We start from the raw sequence: 16523 nt of genomic DNA, 5'->3' as shown, positions 1-16523 counted from the left end.
ACCTAACTGGGGCCACGCCAGGATTGTTACAAGGCAGGAGAATATTCACTATGTCCAAAATCACCACTATCCTAGAGAGAGGCCCAGTCTAAGCTGGAGCCAGGAACTCCTGAGTTCTCATCTCTCTGACACTGTGTCCAAGGCCTTGGGCAGCTCCCTTAGTGTCTCTGCCCAAATCACTATCCGTAGAGCATGGATGGTAAGACTGCATTCACCCACCTCCCAGGAGTGGGGACTGTAACATGCTTTGCAGATGGAGAGCACCAAGCACGGCATCTAACACCATGTGCTGTGCAAGGACACCCTCTTGCTCCCCATTCCTCACTGACCAGTTATGGCTCCATACCTTCATCCCTATTTTTGGCAGTCCTGGGATTTGACTGTTTAGAAATTATGTATTTATATTTTTAATTCCATGGCAGTTTCTCTCTCCTAGTCTTTTCCCATCTCTCCTTCCTCCCTGCCCCAAAGGTTTTTTATTTCTCCTACCAACCGCCAGTTTAATTACTTGGTCTTATGCACACAACTAGCCTGCACATGTTCCCTCAGCCCCACTCATACCCTTGCTGCCTGGCCTTTACACAAGGGAGTCTGCCACTTATAGCATCCAGGCACCCAAAGGGCAGGTGTGCAGCCCTTTGCAAACAAAGCCAGGTATGCACAGCCTGCAGGCACAGAGAAAGTCAGACAGGCTGGGCTGTAGCAGCCCATTAGTCATCACAGCACCTGGAACTGGCAGCTGATGACACCCTGTGTGCCAGCTCCATCTAGAGCAGGGGTTGGCAACCTTTCAGAAGTGGTGTGCCAAGTCTTCATTTATTCACTCTAATTTAAGGTTTCACGTGCCAGTAATACATTTTAACGTTTTTAGAAGATCTCTTTCTATAGGTCTATAATATATAACTAAACTATTGTTGTATGTAAAGTAAATAAGGTTTTTTAAATGTTTAAGAAGCTTAATTTAAAATTCAATTAAAATGCAGAGCCCCCCCCCCCACTGAAAATCAGCTCGTGTGCCACCTTTGGCACATGTGCCATAGGCTGCCTACCCCGATCTAGAGTGTCTACCTTTAATCCAGAGAATGGCAGAGAATCCACCCTGAAAGACAAACACACAGCTGTCGCTCACCCAAGTAGGAGGATGTCCAAACTTTGCCCAGCCAGAGACCTCTCTGGCCTCAGATCAAGTGGCCTATTAATGCTGCAGCCCCTTAACCCAAATGGTGAGCCAATACTGGGGGCCTTCCTGGGTTCTTTCCATCATAAGGAGAAACTGAGGATGGAGTCAAGTATTTCTGTAGTGCAATCCTGCTTGATTTACACAGAATGCGCACAAAGTCCTGTTTCCCTGAAAGTGGAGGCAATTTCTTTGCTCAATTTTCAAACCTGTTTTCCAGTCAGTCCTGTGCCCCAAGGGGCTCTGCCTCTGTTCCTCTCGGGGCCATGCTCACGACAGCTGCCCTCAGTGTCTGCTGGCTTTTCTCTATGCTGTCTGCTGGCTTTTCCCAGGCTCTGAAACACACACACACACACACACCTGCAACCAATGCCCCAGCTTCTGTGTTTGTAATTAGAGAATAAACCCCTCTTTCTCACTGAGTTCATTCTTGCTCAGGCCTAGTACCCAGGTGGTGGCTGTGACACACTGAATTTCCAGCAATATCCTGAATGAACTTTATTGATTAAGTTAAACCTGATTGAATTAGATGTAATACCTTGGGGTCCATTATATGAAAAATGCAATTGTGCATGTATGTAATTTCTCTAGGAGAGGGACTCAGGGCTTGTCTTCACATACAGCGCTGCAGCTGCACCGCTGTAGTGCTTTAGTATCAGAGAGGTAGCCGTGTTAGTCTGGTTCTGTAAAAGCAGCAAAGAATCCTGTGGCACCTTATAGACTAAAAGACATTTTGCAGCATGAGCTTTCATGGGTGAATGCCCACTTCGTCGGATGCAAGAGTGGAAATTTCCAGGGGCAGGTAAATATAAGCAAGCGGGGCTTGGCTACACTTACAAATTTGCAGCGCTGCAGCAGGGTGTGAAAACACACCCTCTGCAGCGCTGCAAATTGCGGTGCTACAAAGCGCCAGTGTAGTCAAAGCCCCAGCGCTGGGAGCCGCGCTCCCAGTGCTGTCCGTTATTCCCCACAGGGAAGTGGAGTACGGACAGCGCTGGGAGAGTTTTCTCCCAGCGCTGGTGCTTTGATTACACTTAGCGCTTCAAAGCGCTGCCGCGGCAGCGCTTTGAAATGCAAGTGTAGCCAAAGCCCAAGAAGCAAGCTAGAGATAACGAAGTTAGATCAATCAGGGAGGATGAGGCCCTGTTCTAGCAGTTGAGGTGTGAAAACCAAGGGAGGAGAAACTGGTTCTGTAGTTGGCAAGCCATTCACAGTCTTTGTTTAATCCTAAACTGATGGTGTCAAATTTGCAAATGAACTGAAGCTCAGCAGTTTCTCTTAGAAGTCTGGTCCTAAAGTTTTTTTGCTGGAGGATGGCCACCTTAAGATCTGCTATTGTGTGGCCAGGGAGGTTGAAGTGTTCTCCTACAGGTTTTTGTATATTGCCATTCCTAATATCTGATTTGTGTCCATTTATCCTTTTCCTTAGAGACTGTCCAGTTTGGCCGATGTACATAGCAGAAGGGCATTGCTAGCATATGATGGCATATATTACATTGGTGGATGTGCAAGTGAATGAACCGGTGATGGTGTGGCTGATCTGGTTAGGTCCTGTGATGGTGTTGCTGGTGTAGATATGTGGGCAGAGTTGGCATCGAGGTTTGTTGCATGGATTGGTTCCTGAGCTAGAGTTACTATGGTGCGGTGTGCAGTTACTGGTGAGACTCCCTGGCCACACAATAGCAGATCTTAAGGTGGCCATCCTCCAGCAAAAAAACTTTAGGACCAGACTTCTAAGAGAAACTGCTGAGCTTCAGTTCATTTGCAAATTTGACACCATCAGTTTAGGATTAAACAAAGACTGTGAATGGCTTGCCAACTACAGAACCAGTTTCTCCTCCCTTGGTTTTCACACCTCAACTGCTAGAACAGGGCCTCATCCTCCCTGATTGATCTAACCTTGTTATCTCTAGCTTGCTTCTTGCTTGCTTATATTTACCTGCCCCTGGAAATTTCCACTCTTGCATCCGACGAAGTGGGCATTCACCCACGAAAGCTCATGCTGCAAAACGTCTGTTAGTCTATAAGGTGCCACAGGATTCTTTGCTGCTTTTGTAGTGCTTTAGTGATGCTACTAAGCCAACAGGAGAGCTTCTGCTATTAGCATAGTTACTCCACCTCCCCAAGAGGCGGTAGCTATGTAGATGGGAGCAGCTCTCCTGTCGACACAGCTCTGTCCACACCAGAGGTTAGGTCAGTATAACTATGTCACTCTGGGGTGTGGACTTTTCACACCCCGAGAGACATAGTTATACCAAAACAGGTCTGTAGTGCAGACCTGGCCTAACGCAACCTCCAGAAGGTATTAGGAACTTCCTGATACGTGTGAAGTGGATTTCCTAGGAAGTACCGGGGGATAAGGGGAATGCAAATGATCCACTTGGAATCAACCCTTTTGGAAGCTATGCCCTGGGGACCAAATCCCATGATCTAATATTTACCTGCTCCTGGAAATTCAAGAACAGAGACTCCTGAACTATAGGGTTGGAAGAGTTCAACTGCTAACAATCTGCTATTACTGCTAGTTCTGAACGGAGGCTGTTATGAACTTGTGACCATAGAAGAGACCCCTTGTGGGGCTCTGAAGGACTGCTCTTGCCAGCATCCAGGTTGGAGTTGTGGTAATCTCCAGTATTAGCATGTGTGCAGGTTCTTTCATTGCTTTTAATGTTTTCTCCATAGTGTTTTTACCAAGACAATAAAACAGGCGCACATAAAAAGAGCTGGGTGGTATTTATAACCGGGGGCAGTCACACCGTTAACCATCTCTGAAGAGAAGCAGCCAGGTGTCCTTGGGCAGCCTGTCTGTGCTGGGAATAACACAGCAGCCTGGAAATACCCTGCTTAGAATGGATTGAGACGCGGGTTTCCACCCAAGAAAAGCAAGAGCTGGGAGCGGGTGCCCATGCTGGGCCACTGAGAGGAGATACCAGTGCAGCTGCCATGACCTGGGACAGTGGCTCCTGATTATTTCTAGCAATCTCACTCCATAAAGGAGTTATTCACTCTTTCCATTTAGCTGGAATGATGGCAGCTACAAGCCCATCAGCTTTAACTGTCTCTGTGACTGATCCATAGAGCAAAGACACACTCCATGGTGGCCATTAACACCTTCCAGTATAGTAGCACCTAGAGGCCCCCCCCATCCATGATGAGGGTCCCATTGTGCTAGGTGCTGTACATGCAATGGCAACCACCTTAGCCAACACACTAAGAGCTAAAACACCCAAATCCCCACTCGCAAGGTGCAGATGCTTAACGCCCACTGGCCAGTAGTTTACAGCCACACACAGCGAGATACAGTTGCCACCCCAAAGACCTTATAGTCTAAACAGACAGAACAAAAAGACTGGGAGAGGAAACCGAGGCACAGACAGGGGAAGGGACTTGCTGCTTTACAAACCCAATTCCCCAGCAATGGCTTCAAAAACATGACAAGCTCACCACAGTGCCACAGCAGGACTCTTCCCTGGAGAGCACAGCACCGAAAGGTTGCACAGAAGAGATTCCAAACCTTTTTCTGTTGGCGCTTCAGCTCCTGCCCATAACTCTTCAAAGACCCCCCCACAGCAATGCCTCAGGATCAGCCCCAAGCAGTGCAGTTACCCTCAATCTGTCGCTGTCATTCTGGGGACCAGACTGCTGACCACCACATTTTTTATTTTTTTAAATCTCGCATGGACTTGCAGAAACGGAAGAGAAAAGCCATACTGCTATGTAGCAACCCACTAGCACATTTCACCCATAGTTCTCAAAGCACTTTACGAGGTGTCATTATCCCCATTTTACCAGTGGGGAAACTGAGGCACAGAACATGGCAGTTCTTGCCCATGGTCACCCATTGGCAGATCTAGAAACAGAACCAGTCTCTCCTGACTCCCTAACCACATTTCCTCACAAGCAATAGCTGCCCAGTCCTCTGTCAATCATCTGTTACCCTGACATAGCAATTTTGTTTGTTGGGAAAAGAGCAGAGATGAAACAGACCCACTTCTCCTTCCCAGGCTCCTCTATTCTCTTTGAAGCACATGGTTTCTGTCCCGGAAACAAGTGGCTGGGCTGGGCTGGTTTTAACCACTGTCCTCTCTCTTGATGAGCACAGCTTTTTCTAAATCTGGAGAGAAAGAAGCCAACCTCCCCACCCCACCCCCAAAACTCCAAGGAGGCAGGAAGCGAGTGAGTCATGGTGGGAAGGGGCAGCGGGGCGCAGACACATCACACTCAGCTGTTCAACTTCCCACAGCCCTCCTTCAGCTAGAGTGACTCATGACTGGGGACTTTTACACTCCAAATCATTTCTTTTAACAAAGGATTTTCACCAGCAGAGACAAGAGCTGGACGTGTGGGAAGTGGGGTAAGCCTGCAAGTCTAGCTAGCAGGATTCCCAAATATGCTAGTGGCTAGAGCACTGAATTAGGACTGGGAAGACCAGCATTCTAGTCCACTAAGTGGCCTTGGGCAAGTCACTTCCATGCTCTGTGCCTCAGTTTCCCCCTCTATCCCTTTGGGGCAGAGCAGAATGAGGGATATGGGGAACCAGCCACTCTGTAGAGTATACTTCCCAACTCCCATCAGGGCAGTTAACAAGGAGTTAATGCTGAAGTAGCTTTAGATCCCACTGGGCCCATCTGAATTTGCTACTACACCAGGGGGACATGCTCGGTGCAATGCAGCTCCTCCATGCTGCCAGGAGAGGCAGAACAGCCATCCATGTGGACTGAGCCTCCATCCTTTGAACTGGGGTTTCCTCCAGGCAGACCTCCAAGAAAAAATGGTTACCCATCTTTTGTAACTGTTGTTCTTCTAGATGTGTTTCTCATGTCCATTCCATTCTATGTGTGTGAGTGGCAAGAGATATTTGTCTTAGCGGTACTCGTAGGGCCGGCTGTGACACTCTCCCACGTGCCGCACTCATACCACGGTATATCAGGCACTGCCGGCCCACGTCCTCTCAGTTCCTTCTTGCCGACAAACTCCGACAAAGGGGCAGGAGGGCGGGTAATGGAATGGACATGAGCAACACATCTCGGAGAACAACCATTAGGAAAGGTAGGTAACCGTTTTTTCCTTCGAGTGCTTGCTTCCATTCTAGGTGACTTGCAAACAGTATCAATGGAGGTGGGCTCGGAGTTCACCGTTACACAGCTTGTAGCACAGCTCTGCCAAAGCCAGTGCCGTCTCGCGCCTGCTGGGTCAGTGCGTAGTGCAATGCAAACGTATGGATGGACGACCTGGTAGCAGCCCAACAGATCTCTTGGATCGGCACCTGCACCAGGAAGACCGCTGAAGATGCCTGTGCTCTAGTGAAATGAGAAGTTTTGATTGCTGGCAGGGGCACTTTTGCCAGCTCATAGCAGTGGCAGATGCACGCCATGATCCAAGACAAAATTCTCTGGACTGACACCGAGCAGCCCTTCATCCCGTCCATGACAGCAACAAACAATTACGTTGACTTACGGAATGGACGATGTAGAAGGCCAGCACCCATCTGATGTCCAGCATATGCAACCTGCGCTCCTCATCTGATGCATGAGGCTTTGGACAAAGGACAGAGGACCAGTAAGTAAAATCTCTGGAGCCTCGGGGAATGCAGGGGAGGGGGGGGGGGTCTCCCTTGGTAGGGTTGGGAAGGAGATAGGTGGTGTAGATATTGCTCTTCTCATGTGATCCCTCCCCCATGGCTCTCTTGGCTCTATCACTGTTAATCTAAAGTGGCTAATTTTAAATGAAGCTACTGTGGAGGCCAGGAAATAATTAATAAGGATTTGAAGGGATCTTAAATGTATGTTAGTTAAGTTAGCATGAGTTAGGCTAGCTGTGACCCTAATGATGTGAGATTTGTAGAAGCAAGATAATGAGAGACAGAGTGAACTGTGTGAAAAGTCATTAGGACCTTGCAATATGCAGTCTTGCTTTTTTTCTAGTAGTGAGACAAATAAGATAGCAAAGAAGCTTATGTATGAACAAATGCAAATGTTTTCTTTTTACTGTCTCCAGGATTGCTAGCTATTGTCTGTAACAAAGGTATAAATGCTTGCTGTGATTGTTTACTAATTGAGAGAGACCTGTCCGGGACAAGGGGCAACCCTGTTTCCTAAGACACTCTCTCCCTCTATTGTAATTACTAGAGAAAGAATAAAGTATTTGATTTTGCTGCACCCAAACAGAAAGCGAGAACTGAGTTTTTCTTCGACACTACTCTCCCCTGACATGAATCTCCCTATGGCACTGAAATTAAATGTAGGGAAAAGGGAAAAGATAACAGCTTGGCTCTTGGTGTTAAATAGCTGTCTTCAAGCCTCAAACTGCTGAATGAGCTTTAGGGTAGGGAAGGCTGTGCCTCCCCAAACAGCCTGGCCCTGCCCCCATCCGACCCCCATCCACTTCCTGCCCCCAGAATGCCCCCCCCCAGAATCCCGACCCATCCTGCTCCTTGTCCCCTGACTGCCCCCCTGAGACTCCCCCACCAACCCCCCCAACTCCCTGTCCCCTGACTGCTCCGACCCCTATCCACTCCCCCACCGAGTCCTGACAGACCCCCAAATGCCCATGATCCAACCCCACCTTCCCTGTCCCCTGACCACCCCCCCAGAATCTCTGCCCCCTCCTTGTCCCCTGACTGTCTCCAGGACTCCCTGCCCCTTATCCAACCGCCCTGGTCCCTTGTTGAGCTGTGTGGAGAAGGAAATTCTATTTTGCAGAGGATTTCAATAGGGAGGATGGAGCCCTGGATTCTGAGCCAGTCTGGCAGGTGGGTTGTTAGCAGCCAAGCAGGTGACCTGGCAGAAAACCAGGCAGGTTTAACTGAAATCAAACCAACTCCACAAAACACTTGTATTTCAAAAAATGCTAAACACTTCACCGGAATATTTCTGACCAGTTCTAGGTCCTAGGACTGGGTGGGTTGCTGTGTTTAAATTCCAAATGCTTGGTCCAATCTGCTCCATTCCACAAGGAAAGTAAAGTATTTTATGAGCCCCAGGGTTGAGTCATCTCTGGCAGCGATGCTTTATCACATGCAGAGAGAGAGAGAGAGAGAGAGAGAGAGTGTAAATGTCTGCAGTGGCAGGGAAAAGCACCTCAGCTTTGTTTTGCATTTGGAATATTAACAGAGAGCCCACAGAAAGAAAGCATGGTTTTGTGGTTAAGGAGCTGGTTTGGAGTTTGCGCGATGTGTGCTCAATTCTGGCTGTCACAGACTTTCTGTCTCACCTGAGGCAAGTCATTTTATAGCCCAGGCCTCAGTTCCCCATCTCTAAAACAGAAATAAATCTTTTTTTGTTGGTCTTGTCCATTCAGATAAGAAGTGTTGTGGGGCTGGGTGTCTGTACAGTGCCTAGCATCATGGGGCCCTGATCTTACCTGAGGTCTCTAGGTTCTGTTGTAACATCAATAATCCCCCAAGAATGCACTCCTGCGCACCAGCTGGTCCTGGATCTCAAGAGATGAAAAGGAAAGTCCAGCAACCTCCATGGCTATCTAGTCCCTATATCTTTTCATACCAAATTTCAAGGCAGAGAAATTCTATTAACACCCTCATTAAAACCTTGATTGTGATGGAAACACTGACTGGCCATTAGCTACGTTGATGCAAACCTCAACAGTGTAACTATAGTACAGAGGTAAAAGGACTCTTCAGTCCCCGGGACTCCCTGCCCCTTATCCAACCCACTCCCACCCGGCCCCGGCCACTTACCCCCTCTCCCAGAGCCTTAGCGCGCGCATTCAGGAGCGTCCCTGGACAGCGCTGCAGCCGTGTGCCTCCAGCAGGGCCTGAGCTCCTCCCCGCTCAGAGCCATGTGGTCAGGGGGTGGGGCTGTGAGCTCCAGCGGGACCGGAGCTCCCGCCACTCGGCCCAGAGCTCGCAGCCCCGCCCCCTTACCATGCGGCTCTGAGCGGGGAGGAGCTCAGGCCCCGCCAGAGGCAAGTGGCTGCAGCACTGTCCAGGGACGCTCCTGGACGCGTGCGCTGAGGTGCTGGGGGGAAGCCGGGGGCCAGGGGAGCCTCAGCCCTTCTTGTGGGGGCCCCTGCAGGGCCCGGGGCATGGGGTAAATTGCCCCACTTCCCCCCCCCCCCCCGGCAGCCCTGCTCCAGGCTGGGGTAGGGGTGCGGGGGGTGAGGGCTCAGTCTGGGGGTGTGGGCTCTCGGGTGGGGCCAGGGATGAGGGATTTGGGATGAAGGATGAGGCTCCAGGCTGGGGCAAGGGGTTGGGGTGCAGGGTCCTGGCAGCGCTTACCACGGCTCCAAGGAAGCAGCTGCCAGATCCCTGCAGCCTCTAGGTGCATGGGCAGCCAGGTGGCTCTGTGCAGTGTGCACTGCCTCTGTGCACGCAGGCACCGCCCCCCTCAACCCCCATTGGTCGTGGTTCCCAGCCAATGGGAGCTGCGGAAATAGCAGTCGGGCAGGGGCAGCACACAAAACCTCCCAGTCCTTGGCTGCCCCAGCACCTAGGGGCTACAGGGACCTGGTGGCCACTTCCGGGAATTGTGCGGAGCTAGGGCAGGCGGGGAGCATGCCTTAGCACCAGGCCCCCACTACGCTGCTGACTAGACTTTCAACGGTCCGGTCAGCAGTGCCAGGGTCCCCTTTCAACCTGGCATGCCAGTCGAAAACCAGATGCCTGGCAACCCTGTATCTGAATCTGGCCCTGAACAAGTATATAAATAGACAAAGTCACTTCATCAAACATATGTAAACAATTTAAAATCTTGGTTACCACACTTTCACAGAGCGTGTGCTGTTTAGTAAACTAAATACAAACCACAGAGAATATAACTCATTAGTTTCCATGCACTATTTACTAGTGAACTCCATTTTTAGAGAGATACAGAATTTCTACCTCCATTTCAGAAGAGTACTTTACTCCCTAGAAAGCATCATGGGATATGAAAAGAACCTATCCCCTTTGCATAGATGCTCTAAGCACCCAAAGGAATCAAACCTAACACCTTCAGCATAAGAACCACTTGAGCAAAAAGAATAACTGTTAACCACGCTTAAGTAGCAGGGCGTTATAGTTGCTACTAGAGAGAGTTATGCTCACACATGCTAAGTCAGTGCACAGCACGTCTGTTAAACAAGCTTGCCCCAAGTGTGTGAGGTCTGCGGATGCGGATATCCGCGATTGTAAAGCGGATATCCACAGATTTGCAGGGCTCTAGCTACATGCTCTTGCTCTCTCAACCTGCTCTTCCTAGGGAAGTGTGGCTTGTCCAACTGATGCTCCTACCAGCACAGGAAAAGCAAATTAATAATGGTTTCCTTTACTGAATGATTTGTATTGTACATGGATAGAGCGCAAAGGAATCCATGTGGCGCCTCTGGACACTGAAGTCCTACAGTTAGCTTCAGAGCAGAGCAAGGTTCTCCCAGCACAAACATGATGAGACCAAACCTAGGCTGAAAGGGGAATTCAGCCTCTCCACTGAGATCATGAACAAGGGGGGCACTTAGTGTCAGCTGTGGTGGTCTGTGATGAGGACACTTGCCCATTAGGAAGTACACTGAAGTCACCAGCTCAGGCATAATCCACTTTTTAGTTAAGGTTCGGGTATTAATACCCATCATTTGCACAGGACAACCCCAAATGTTCAAAAATCATGAATCAGGGCCCCAACAATCCTAAAACTGGTTTAAAAATCAGGGAATTAAAAAAACTGGGGTTCTTTGCCCTCTGGGTTTGACCTTTAAGATGCACTTGGGTCTAATTTTCCAACTTCTCTGCAACCATAAGGGCTAGAAATTTTCATTTAAAAATAAGAAGATGGGATTCCCTCATAATCTCTTATCTCCAGAAGCTGGGTCTGTAAGTAAAACATCCAATATTGCAAGGATTGGCAACACTGCATTTGTACCCTGCATACTGAACTGAACATTCTGCCCTGGCCAACTCCTAAGTGGAAATGATACAAGAAGAAAACAACCTAACCCAGGGTTTCTTAAACTGGTGGTCGGGACCCCTCAAGGGGTATCAAGCTTATTACATGGGAGGTCGCAAGCTGTCAGCCTCCACCCCAAACCCCGCTTTGCCTCCAGCATTTATAATGGTGTTAAATATATTTAAAAGTATTTTTAATTTATCAGGGGGGTCGCACTCAGAGGTTTGCTGTGTGAAAGGGGTCACCAATACAAAAGTTTGAGAACCACTGACCTAACCAATCTGCCCTTATCCACGTGTTTAAAATTATGCACCAAGGTTTCAAAAATGTCTGAAGGAAGATCTTCCTTTTGCCTTCACCCCATCTCCTTTAAAGTATTTCTCTCAGAGGAGAGGTGAGGATTTGTGCTAGCCCCAATAGTTCCTCTCTTGCAATCCAAAAACCCCTACACTGGGACAGATTCTTTCATCCATTCCTAGTTCCAACCCTGCCCCTCCACCAGCAGAAAGAGAAAAACCAGCAAGGAATAGTCTGTTTCCAAACTGCAGTAGGCCAGGCTGGCCCTTTAAGGGATCAGTCTCTGCCTGATTTTAGCCTAGAATGGGGGTCAGCACAGCAGGGAATGCTGGAAGTGGTGGGGCTATAGAAGAGGTGTCAAACTTGTTCTTTGGAGAGGGAGGAAAATTATCCTTTCACTTAGAGTCTAGGGGCCGGGAATAACAAGTTCACTAGCAATAGGCTACTTCTCCCAGTGCAGAATGTGCCTCTTGAAATGCAGTATTTATTTAGCTAAAGGCAGACATTTATAAGAGAAACACATTTATGAAGCCACCCCTCCTCTGCCCTTTAACTCCCTGCATGCATCCCTGGGGACCCCCGCACAACTTTGGGATTTGTCCTTTCCCAACACTTTGGAAATCTCACCATGGTGTGCATTCCTAACACCATGGCAGGAATAGCATTGGGGCATGGGATAGAGGGTGGTGGTTGCCCATGAAATAGACCCCAGGCACTCTCCCCTGCCCTGCCAGCCCTCTCAGAGGACAAAGGATGCTAGAGAGGCCAGATTTGTCCATGACTGAACCAACCATAATAAAGTAACATAACTAGGGCCATTTATATTCCTCTAGCTCTGCCCATCTCCAGCCCAAAGGCTGCATTTCAGCAGGGCTGCAAAATCCACCTCTGGAATGCAGGGCACCAGCCAACCTGTGCACAGCACATTGAGAGGACAGACTGGACACCAGAGCGTAACTTCCTAGGAAAAGGGTTCTGGGATTGCTAGGACCAAGCTGCAGCCAGCCTCTGCCTGGGGGGCCTAAGGCAAAAGCAACAAGCCCATGCACAGGGCCCAGCCATAGTGGGGCTAAAAATGCAGGCTCTGCCCCCTTCTCTCGGCCCCATGGCTGCCAGCTGCCTGGAAGAGGGTGGGATGAGAGTCAGACCACAAGGCTCACCCCACTCTCTCTGAGGACAGTCGAGCTGTCACACTGGTGTGACTCCCGATAGCCCCTAGGCAAGATCTGTCTCACTGGAGAATGGCCCCTATGCCCATGAAGCATGCTCAGCTCAGCCACGCCAAGCAAGTGGGGCCTTGAGGTTTTATGATTTCTCCTGAAATTTCCCCACACAGGTGACTCCCATTTACCTGCCTTGGAAGGGCTAAGCTGATCACATGTGTCCAGATAGCACTAACCTATCACACCTGATGCTCAGACCCCTACACTACCCCTGCCAGGCCCTGGACATTGTTTTTCCTGACCCTGACCCCTGGAAGAGACTCTCTCTCCATTATTTCAGGTGCCACAGAGTAACTGGTGCTTAATAAGCTGATGAAGAGGCAATCATTCTATGGTGTAATCATCCATTCTGTACATCCCAGATCTGAATGAAGCATCTGTTTCAAACTCATTGGGGCGGGGGGGAAATCAGTGTCATCTGGCCGCCTCTGGCCAAAACCACAGGCAGGGATTGATTTCTGTGTGTCAAAACCTGGCATGTAAATAATGCCCCCATTGATCTCGTTAGTGGAGTGTGGGAGGAGAGCAGAGGGACATGCCAGCCTCCATATGCTGAATGGACCTTGGAGTATGCTCTCTCTGGCCAATCAGCTCTGAAAACAGACAAACCACCTAGGCAATTAAATAAACCCAAGCACTTTGTTACTGAAGGGTCTGCACACTATGGACCTGGCACCTCCCCTTAGTTAAGTGCCAGGACAATGCTGTGGGCTACCAGAACTCTCAATCAATGAAGCACAGTCTACAAGTTTCCAGACAACCATGCTGAGTGACTGGCTTCCTCTTGTATCCATCTTTGCTTCTCCCCCTCCTAGCTGGCTTCCTCCTAGATCCAGCTTTGCTCTCTCCGCCCTCAGGCCCCAACCCAGATTCTCCTGTCTTCCTGCCATGGCACAAGAAGACAGGATGCTGAAAGACTCATTTCTTCTTCCTGGAGCAAAGACAAACAGCCAGCACCAATTCCAGCCCAGTGAGAGATGAGCGCTGGAGGTTCAGTGCCTAAACTTTATCATTTTTAAAGAGCCTTAGAAAACTATTCTAAACTTTTCTGATGCCATCTCTACTTTTCCCATCACACCTCAGAACTGCGGGGGTGAGGGGAGGGGAAGGTCATTTAAAGGGATACTGTCCACTCTAATTGTCAAATTATCAGAAACTGGATTTTTTTAAGATCCCCCTTTAAATAGTATTGATTTTAAAATATCCCTATTCCTTTAAAGCTATTACAGGGGTTCGTGTTGTCTTGCTCGTGTTCAGAAGGGTCTTTGGGGTGGAACAGAGACCAATACCAATAAACGTGCTCAGGCCCACCCTTGCCCTTCCACTCTGCACACTCCTGCCAGCTGCCTCTTTGGTTTCTGTTTCAGTTCCATTGCTGACCACCCTCTTGCAGGGCCTGGTACACAGGAAGGACTGTCTACTGCTTAGGGTGCTAGCTAGAGACTCAGGAGAGCTGGGTTTAATTCCCTGCTGTGCTGAAGAGGGGGGACTTGGTCAAGTGACTTAGGGACCAACGGCCAGAGACTATGGGGATGATAAAAGCAGCAAAGAATCCTGTGGCACCTTATAGACTAACAGACGTTTTGCAGCATGAGCTTTCGTGGGTGAATACCCACTTCTTCAGATGCAAGTGGTGGAAATTTCCAGGGGCAGGTTTATATATGCAAGCAAGAAGCAAGCTAGAGATAACGAGGTTAGTTCAATCAGGGAGGATGAGGCCCTGTTCTAGCAGCTGAGTGAAAACCAAGAGAGGAGAAACTGGGGATGATGGTACTTGTGAAAACAAGTGAATTCTATGATGATGGGGGCCATATAAGTACTTACACATTTGCTCACCCAGAAGATAGGGTTTAAATGAGCAATCACTGAAGGAAATTCTAAGGTCTGTGTCATGCAGGCCATACTAGATCACAGTGATTCATCCTGGCCTTACAAATCTATTAAGATGTGAAGGGGTGAGTTTCCTGCAGACCAGGGCCTGGGACAGAGCGTGCCATAAGCGAGCGCCTTGCTGAGGAGTACAGGCTAGGAATGATGTCCTCATGCTAAGCCATGAGATGAGAAGTGCACCTGATTGCAACAAAACAATGAAACCGGCAAGAGCAATTGTTGTCAAATGCACTAATGAACTGGAAAAGAAATAGAGTTGTTGCCCCCTCTTGTCTCTTTCACCAATAGGAATCAAAGTGTCATCTATAACAACAGCAGGTATTTTCAGGGGGAAATATAGCTTTCAAGTTGATGTCACTTTTAATTGAACTTTTTTGGAACATCATGTTTGGTTTAAATACTGGGCAAAGGTTCACATCCAGTTATGCCCATTTCCCCAAACACTGGAGCCAGCTGACATACTTATGGACACCAATTGCCCAGTAGGAACTGCACACAGGGATTTGTTTCACATGGAGCTCCCTAATGGAACTAGGTCTGGGATCAAGTGCCAGCCTGTGCCTGCAACAATGCCACTAAACCCATGCTGTGTGCCTGCAGTTTTGTGAGTACCGCCTCCCAGCCTGACACCAAAGCCCTGCAATCAGCATTTCCCTGCAGTACTGCCACATGCACCATGCTACTGAGGAACCATAAGAGGGAGGGGGGAGAGAACATGGTGCCCACAGTGGTGGATAGCATAATATCCTAACCAGGAGCGAGAGAATCCAATCCCTTCCCAGCAGCGCAGAGTCTCCCAAGCAAGTCTGTTTCCTGTCTAGATGGGGAGTGTAATGTGTGGCCCTTCCTTTCCCCAGGACACCCTAGGCAGAGAATCTTATACTGATGCCTTGGATCCCTCACCGTCCCTTCAGTCACTCAGGAATCTCGCTCTGGCCAGCAACCCGCCTGCTCTAGGCACATGACAGAGGAACAGCAGCTAGCCAGCTTCTCCCCGCACTGAACTCCCTAGTACTCCCTCCTGCCTGCGGACCACGCCAAGCAGCCTTCAGTTCCGAAAGCCAGCCCAGTCCACGCTGGCCCTTTGCTCCTTGTCAAAATGTTCCTAATCCAGCAGGAAACTCCTAGGGATGTCTCGGTCCCGCAGCCAGGCAGAGCTCCTGCGGGTTGAAGTTAATAAGTGATTTTTATGAGACACATACTGCAGCGCCTCTCTCGTAGACAGGCATAGATAAATCTGTGGCAAGAGGGATACACACCATAAAGGGGTGCGTGGCTCGGGTGGGGTTAGCCAAAGCACCCAGGGGAGTTAGGTGCACACCGCCTAACTCCCCTGGTGCTGTGACTAGACCCACCCTGCCCGCAGGCATGGGGCAGCCCACTCCTTGCAAACTCGCAGGGGAACTGCAAGCGGCGACGGCTGAACACCCCCGCGGCCGGGCCCAGTTTCTCTCCCTCCAGCAGCTGCGGGCTGCTCCCCCCGCCCCGCCCTCTCATTCAAACAATGGCCCCGCGAGCACTCACCCTGCCAGGGTCGGCGGCAGCAACTCGCTGAGGAACCGGCCGGGTTCTTCCCCCGCCTGTTAGGGGCGGCGGCCAGGGCCCCGAGTCGGCCGGACCAGGCAGGCCTTGCAGCGAACTCCGCGGGCTAAGAGGGCAGAGGCGGAGGCTGGCGCGACGCCAGCAAGAGCAGCAGGGGCCGCCTGCCTGGGCCGGGAGTGATCTCATCCCGGCCCCCAGGCTGCGGGGGAGCTACCCGATTGGCTAGGCCGGCTGCCCCCGGGAGGGGCCAGGATCCGGGCAGGGCTGGGGGCCGGGGCCCGGGCGAGGAGAAGACACCCGCTGCCCTTGAAGGGGACCTCGGCTGCGGCAGTGAGAGCGGGGGCTGCAGGCGGGTCTCGGGTCCTTGGCGGAGGGAAAGTGGGGTGAGGAGCAGCCGGTGGCCATGCCAACTCAACTTACCCTACTTCGCTGTGTTCCAGCGAAACCTCCATCCTCCTACGCCAACCTCCCCTCCATTGGGTTCCCAGGGGCGTCAGAGGGGAGACCTGTGTAAGT

General features: G+C 50.2%; 1 protein-coding gene across 5 annotated transcripts in view; it reads right to left on the bottom strand.

Annotated features, from left to right (window-relative positions):
- Positions 1-16151, bottom strand: part of CD276 (CD276 molecule) — a 99023-nt gene extending 82872 nt beyond the window's left edge. The window contains exons 1-3 of one of the 5 annotated variants that reach the window (XM_044979147.1): positions 15990-16151; positions 8040-8184; positions 6635-6712 (exon numbers count right to left, since the gene is read on the bottom strand). In XM_044979147.1, the coding sequence (XP_044835082.1) occupies positions 6635-6708 (74 nt within the window). In that variant the 5' untranslated portion in view covers positions 6709-6712; positions 8040-8184; positions 15990-16151. Of the gene's footprint in view, positions 1-1129; positions 1228-6634; positions 6713-8039; positions 8185-8539; positions 8716-15989 lie in introns of those variants that run through there. The other 4 variants (XM_044979150.1, XM_044979148.1, XM_044979151.1 and 1 more) reach the window with 4 other exon arrangements.
- Positions 16152-16523: the final 372 nt, after the last annotated feature.

The sequence above is a fragment of the Mauremys mutica genome, chromosome 11 (genome assembly GCF_020497125.1).
Source record: "Mauremys mutica isolate MM-2020 ecotype Southern chromosome 11, ASM2049712v1, whole genome shotgun sequence".
Classification (NCBI taxonomy): Eukaryota; Metazoa; Chordata; order Testudines; family Geoemydidae; genus Mauremys; species Mauremys mutica.
Note: the sequence above shows the minus strand (reverse complement) of the source record. Positions and strands in the feature narration are given on the sequence as shown.